At 48.6% G+C, this 7,500-nt stretch overlaps 1 protein-coding gene across 2 annotated transcripts in view; it reads right to left on the bottom strand.

Moving 5' to 3' along the window:
- Positions 1–7,500, bottom strand: part of LOC135811821 (transmembrane channel-like protein 7) — a 30,486-nt gene that overhangs the window by 8,130 nt on the left and 14,856 nt on the right. For both annotated transcript variants that reach the window (XM_065325067.1, XM_065325068.1), the window contains exons 10-12: positions 7,057–7,204; positions 6,475–6,645; positions 353–528 (exon numbers count right to left, since the gene is read on the bottom strand). In XM_065325067.1, coding sequence (XP_065181139.1) covers positions 353–528; positions 6,475–6,645; positions 7,057–7,204 — 495 coding nt within the window. The remainder of the gene's footprint in view (positions 1–352; positions 529–6,474; positions 6,646–7,056; positions 7,205–7,500) is intronic.

The following is a 7,500-nucleotide window of genomic DNA, read 5'->3' as shown; positions in this document are numbered from 1 at the left end:
TGAGAAAGAAAAGAGAGGGAGAGAGGGAGAGAGGGAGGGGGGGGGAGAGAGAGAGAGAGAGAGAGAGAGAGAGAGAGAGAGAGAGAGAGAGAGAGAGAGAGAGAGAGAGAGAGAGAGAGAGAGAGAGAGAGAGAGAGAGAGAGAGAGAGAGAGAGAGAGAGAGAGAGAGAGAGAGAGAGAGAGAGAGAGAGAGAGAGAGAGAGAGAGAGAGAGAGAGAGAGAGAGAGAGAGAGAGAGAGAGAGAGAGAGAGAGAGAGAGAGAGAGAGAAAGAATAAAGTACGGAAAGCTCGGCGCAAGTTAGTGGACATCAACCCTATACCGGTGGATATTGATCCTCTACTCTCATCTCACCTGAGAAGGGTAGCGCGAACCTCGGTCCTGGGCGTACGCCACATTTCCAGCAGAGACAGCTGCTGGAAGACCGTCGGGAAGATGACATCAAACGCTGAGATGGTCAATGTTGCCGCCAAACCACGGATGAACAATGTGAACTGCTTTCCATAGGATATATCGCCGGTTATTTGTCGCTGTGCAACGAAACAAAACAAGGAAAACGACCATTGAAGTTGTCAGTGTTCAGTTAACGCCGGTTTCACTTTGGTTTGAAAACAGTTCAGCATTCCAAACCACGGTTTTCATTCAATTGTCGTCGAGGAAATCATCGAGAAGAAAGTAGTGAGCCATTGTCTTGCGCGGAGTTCGGAGTTGACCCTCGTCTCACACATGATCGACTGACGATTCATGAAACTATACTACGTATTGTTTCCATGGAAACATCGCCACGGTCACAGCACTGATGTTGTCGCACTGTACTGCATGTAGTACCATGCAATCGACAACGGGTCAGTACAGTCGGCGGCGCAGTCTAGGACTATATTTCAGAATGCTCTGTCTCCATATCAACGTGTTCGGCCTAGTTTCCTAGCATGTGACAGCTTTTTTTTAAGTGAAATGTTTTTTTAAATTATTGATATGTTTTGTTCTGCGTGGTTTGAGCCATTCTGTAACTACTCGCAGCTTCACAGTACCGTGCAAGCGAGAAGAAAACGCAACTGTGCCAGTCGCACATGAACAACGACAAGCTCAGGGAAGGTGTAGTAGAATTACGGGACTACAGTCCGTTTCAAAAAGATTTGCAATCCTGGCGATCGCCCGCGGAGTTTGGCGTCTTACCGTATGAGCACTCGAGCGCTGCCTGGAAAAACTCACTGTGAACTCGAAGAAATATTCCGCGCGAAAGCAGGAAAAATGACAACTCACTCACGTTGATACAGTCATGTACGTCTGGTTTACAACAAACGAGTTCTTCCTCGTATCGATAATGGAGTCAGAGAGGACATGTCGAAACGAAAGTGTTGTAAATGTTGACGAGCAGCATGTGTCCCAATCCGTTTTGTGACCAAAATAGTTTCTTTGAGCTGCGATGCTGTGTGACGAAAACGACATCGACACGGACTCATTCCCAAGGCCATGACTTGGCAAAGCTATCCGTGTGACTTCGACGACATTTTGAGAAAAGCAGACGCTTGTGAACGCTGATAGAAGACGGCGTTGACTGCTAAATTCAAATAAATTGGCGATCTTGAAATACTAAAATAAATCTCAAAAAGCTACAGCGCGATGACTTCCATATTCACTCACACCATTGCAGTGCTGTGGGTGTGTTCACATGGCGTGAGCCAGTCAAGTGTCAGTCAGTTCGGCAGGAAGCGCGACTTCCAACAACAAGTCGTTTGGTGCAGCCATCTTCTTTGTCTTGTACCAGCTTGATCACCAAAACAATGAAAAAATTTTGACTTGAGGATAGGTTGGGATTTGAACTCACAACTTCATGGTCAGCAGACAGCATTCATAACCACAAGGCCAAAAAGGAAAGGATAAATCGTGGGTTTTGATAAAATATCGATACTGGCTTCCTGGGCAAATTGTAAACCATGGGAAAAGGCCGGAAACCTGGCCGAAATTCTAACTCCTTAACGGCTGGTCCAATTGTTCCGAAACCTTCACAGAACAATTTGCCGTGTCCTAACAAGCCATTCTATGTACTTTGTTGTCCAAATTTCCCTTATCTTCATACTTTTTAAGACCCAAACCTGATTGTAAATCTTTTTGAAACAGACTATAGGGACCTTTCGCATTTGCTACGAAACGAATGCGAAACGAAAGTTTGATTCGGCTCGTAATCGTTTTGTTGAAAACAGATTTCAGGTTTCGCAAGTCGTCATGCAAATGTGCATGGCAACTACGAATACGGCCGCGGGCGCCGGTAGTTTGGCGTACGGGTTTTTACACGCACACGTGCATGGATCATGGAATCAAGGGAGAAATGTGTACCTTGCAAAACATGTGTACCCATCCAAATAAATGTGTACCTGACGGATTCGGAGCGTGCCACGAATGAAGAGGCTTCCATTCGTGAAAACGAGTTCTCTGCAGGGACTCTGACGAATCCTCGAACCCAGGTGACGAATCAGCATTCGTTTCGTATCCGTACGCGGGGTGCGAAAGGTCCCTACTATCGGGTCGGGTGGAACTAGGGTAGTGGGTATAGTGTTCATACTATTCAATGCATATGTTATACGCATCCCATATTTGGATCTCGACCCCCGGCATGATTCATACACACTCCATTACCCCCTACCCCTGCATGCAGTAATTCGTACACATTCCATTACCCCCTACCCCTACCCCTGCATGCAGTAATTCGTACACATTCCATTACCCCCTACCCCTGCATGCTGTAGTTCATACGCATTCCATTACCCCCTACCCCTGCATGCTGTAGTTCATACGCACTCCATTACCCCCTACCCCTAGCCCTGCATGCAGTAGTTCGTACACACTTCATAACCATATTTGACCCATTACCCCCTACCCCTAGCCCTGAATGCAGTAGTTCGTACGTACACACTTCATAACCATATTTGACCCATTTCCCCGCTGCCCCTGCATGTAATAATTAGTACCATACACATTTGTAGCCCGTTTTCCCTCCTTCTGCCCCTGCACATAAAAACCACCGTACATTTGATCTGATTACATCCCTTTATAGTGTACATAGTCGGGCTATACACATAATAGAGAGGTTCTGCTACACGGAACTACGTACCAAACTCCGTGTCAACTGCAGTGAAGTTTGACACGGATTTTTCGTACGTTGCACCGGTTCTGCTGTACGTAGCATGCTCGAACCATGCACGGACACCCCGCCACATGTACTCTGTACGCTCACTTTTCACACGGAGTCCGGTCCGTGTGAACCGCGCTTCACACGGAAAACGGTATGAAAAAATCCGTATCAAACTAAATCCCGTACCGCGGCGAAGTTTCGATACGTACTTTGGCACGTTATACCGTGTGGCAGAACCTCACTATTATGCGCGCCCAGCTAAATGGGCGCGCTCATGCATTGCACCGTACGTTTTATTGTAGTTCACATGTAGATAATCAAGCGAGGTACAGAGGGCTTGATGGCTGATCAAAGCCCAAGGGTCCAGCCCGAGGGCCGTAGGCGCCAAGGGCTGGGCCCGAGGGCTTTGGTCATCAAGCCCGACTGTACCTCGCTTGAATATGCTTCAGACGATCCCCAACATTTTTTTATTTTGAATCAAACTCGCTTCATTCTTCATTTGGGTGATCTCGAGTGTGGACAATGTCGGCCTTTCGTTTGGGATTTCAGAGCAGCCTGAAGTCTAAAGTGCATGTCGTTTTCGTCCCGTTCGTAAGTTTCACACAGAGATTACAGCAAAGGGAAAGTAATGTCAGCGGACGAAAAACCTGTTTCGTGAGAAATTTCTCAGGACAACGTGTCAAGAGCCAGACGTGGCTGAAGTGTCACGGAAGTATTTTCACTTCGACCATACACGCCTTGCTCACGCTGCATACTGCTGAGAGTTCTGCGGTGCTGGAGCTAGATTTCCAACTCCACAACTTGAGAGCCACCGCATCCCCGACCACCACCCCTATCGGTTTCTTGTTCTTATAGCCAGATCACCTTGAAAAGACTGAGATTGGGCATGATCAGGGCTTTGATGGTTTTGTCGTACAGTTGCCAATGGCAGCGGGCTTTGATGGTTTTCTCGTACAGGTTGTCAATGACAGCGGGCTTTGATGGAATATCAAAGCCCGCTCTCCGAGGCTGCTGATTGGTCGTAACCTAGCAAAGGGCACGTGGGTCGTTTGAAAATATAACCAAACTTTCCATAATCTAGCCAGTAGTCGAATCCTTTCTCTAATGCTGGTGTCAATAATCTGTCCTCGTCCCGTGAAGTATACGACTCTCAACTATAATAAACTGGTATCTCTGGTGGTCGTGTGCGAACATAACAAAACCCTATTGATAACATTGGCGCCCAACGTGGGGCTCGAACCCACGACCCTGAGATTAAGAGTCTCATGCTCTACCGACTGAGCACATTGGCGCCCAACGTGGGGCTCGAACCCACGACCCTGAGATTAAGAGCATAACAAATCTAGGGGCAGACGGGCCTCCCTTCCGAACAGTAAGAAGAATGGGGTATAGTGAGTGGAATTATGCACACTCGTATTGTAGGCCAGTTGGACCACCAGCAACACCACCATCACCCCCGACATTACCACCAACCAAACCTTCAACAACACCTTCAACAACAAATCCAACATCAACTGCAACCACAACACCCTTCCCGGCACACAACACCACCACGCCCACTAATGCCACCGGAGGATGCTCGACGGACGATTGAGCGACGCCGCAATACACGCCAGACCCGCCGTCGTCGAACCCCCGCCTTCATCGCCAGGTCTCGGCGACGGGCCGCAGCTCGCCTCCAACAGCGGGCCCGACCCCGGGCGAATCCTCCCCCACCGACCACACCTCCACCACCACCGCCACCGTCGAACCCGTCGGGCCGGTTCGACCGCTTCAGCCAGGACCCAGAACTGGTTTCGGAGGCCGACTGGTCCGATGCAGAGTAGGATCCACTGTAGAGTAGTATATTTAGCATAATTAATTGCACATGTGGGTATCTGCGGAATGAGTGCATGTTTGACTTGTATGTGCGTAGTGGTGTACGTGTACGTATCTGTGTGCTTGTTACAATGCATGCCTAATTCTTAGTATTATCAATTTTTTTTCCTAGATCGTGGGGACACGATTTTTGTTCCCCACGGGGGGAGGTAATGTTAGGGTGTCATCGATTGACGAATCTGGATTGAGTGCGAGCAGGCGGTGTGGTCCGAGCAACGCTGGCCCAATCGAACAAAACAAGGGTGTAGTACGCAAAATGTACGCATATCGTACAAAGATTCTGTGAAAGCTGTCCAAAAACGGCAAAGTCCATTTCCACTCCCGCCACTCCCGGTGTGGGGGCCGGTGTGGTCGGATTCCACTCCAAGTACACCTACTCCGGATTTGATCGGATTCGACCAAACGATCACGCTCACTCTGAGCACACTTGCTCGGGATTCGCCCAATCGATCATGCCCTTATACGCATCCCATATTTGGATCTCGACCCCGGCATGATTCATACACACTCCATTACCCCCTACCCATGCATGCAGTAATTCGTACACATTCCATTACCCCCTACCCCTACCCCTGCATGCAGTAATTCGTACACATTCCATTACCCCCTACCCCTGCATGCTGTAGTTCATACGCATTCCATTACCCCCTACCCCTGCATGCTGTAGTTCATACGCACTCCATTACCCCCTACCCCTAGCCCTGCATGCAGTAGTTCGTACACACTTCATAACCATATTTGACCCATTACCCCCTACCCCTAGCCCTGCATGCATGCAGTAGTTCGTACGTACACACTTCATAACCATATTTGACCCATTTCCCCGCTGCCCCTGCATGTAATAATTAGTACCATACACATTTGTAGCCCGTTTTCCCTCCTTCTGCCCCTGCACATAAAACCCACCGTACATTTGATCTGATTACATCCCTTTATAGTGTACATAGTCGGGCTATACACATAATATGCGCGCCCAGCTAAATGGGCGCGCTCATGCATTGCACCGTACGTTTTATTGTAGTTCACATAATATAACCAAACTTTCCATAATCTAGCCAGTAGTCGAATCCTTTCCCTAATGCTGGTGTCAATAATCTGTCCTCGTCCCGTGAAGTATACGACTCTCAACTATAATAAACTGGTATCTCTGGTGGTCGTGTGTGAACATAACAAAACCCTATTGATAACACATAGTACCGACTGGCGCGTAGCAACGCTGTTGGAGGTGGTCTGGCTGGAGGGGGTGTGGGGGATATTGTTGTTGTTGTTGTTGTTGACATTCTATTAAATTTTTGTATCGCAGACCAAACGGGCAATGGTGCCCAATATTATGACGGCGGAAAATATCCCCGGGAAAATTTGAAATTAGGGTGAAAAATCCTGCATTCTGAGCACTTCTGGGCCGGACCGGCTCCTACTCCCCTGCTACATACATAGACAAAATTAAACCGATGAGATCACTTACACTCTCCGTATTGGCGTCGATCGACTCCGTCGTGGCAAAGTAAATGGCTGTCCCGGCCGCCGCCCACATCAGCAGGATGATCAGGTTGATGACGACGCGGCGAGAGTACGCCTTCATCGTCTTGTCAAACGTCCACTTCTCGCTCAGCGCCTTCTCGTTCTGAAGCTCCTCCTGAAGAAATAGACACAAGAGAGCAGAGGATGTGAGGGCAAGCACGGTCAAATTGAAGCTCCTCCAGCACAGCTAGAGGTAAGAAAGACGCCGACGGACGCATAACCATCATTTGATCATTTCATATGAGCTATATGCGTGCTGCATCAGTATTATTATTATTACCGTATTATGCAGAGTATAGGTCACCCTTTAAACACCAGCCATTCCGGAAAAAAGTCAGTGCGGCTTATACTACGATTGTCAAATCAACGGTGGTAAATAGGGTAGATGTCTGTATTTCACGACAAACTGGGTTCAGCTTATGAGTTTAAGCTGAACCCAGATTGTTTTTGTCAGCGTGGCCTTTACTCGGGAAAATATGGTGACCCACCTACCACAGCACGGGACACCGCATCAACAATGACTGACCTCAAAGTCCTTCTTGATGCTGATGGACTTAAGTCTGGCGGTGCTCTCGTCGGTGATGGTGAACTCCCACGCACCAAACGTCTTGTTGCTGTAGCTGTACAAACCGCCGCTGTCCTGTACGTAACTCTCACGGTACGCCTTGGCCATGCTGCACGCACACGCACGACAAACCATGCACAGGTACATACAAAAATGAGCCAGTGTGAGAGAGCGGGAGGGACACACACAGTGCGTGTGTGCGTGTGTGTATGAGTGTGTGTACATGTGTGTGACTGCGTGTGTGCACGAGTGTGTGCACGAGTGTGTGCATGCATGTGTGCATGCATGTGTGCGCGTGTGTGTGTGCATGTGTGTGTGTACGTGCGTACGCACATGCATGTGCGTGCACGTGAAACACTCACGGAAAACAACATAACGCACAGCATTGCCAAAACCGTCACAGGG

The sequence above is a fragment of the Sycon ciliatum genome, chromosome 3, assembly GCF_964019385.1.
Source record: "Sycon ciliatum chromosome 3, ocSycCili1.1, whole genome shotgun sequence".
NCBI classification, from domain to species: domain Eukaryota; kingdom Metazoa; phylum Porifera; class Calcarea; order Leucosolenida; family Sycettidae; genus Sycon; species Sycon ciliatum.
Note: the sequence above shows the minus strand (reverse complement) of the source record. Positions and strands in the feature narration are given on the sequence as shown.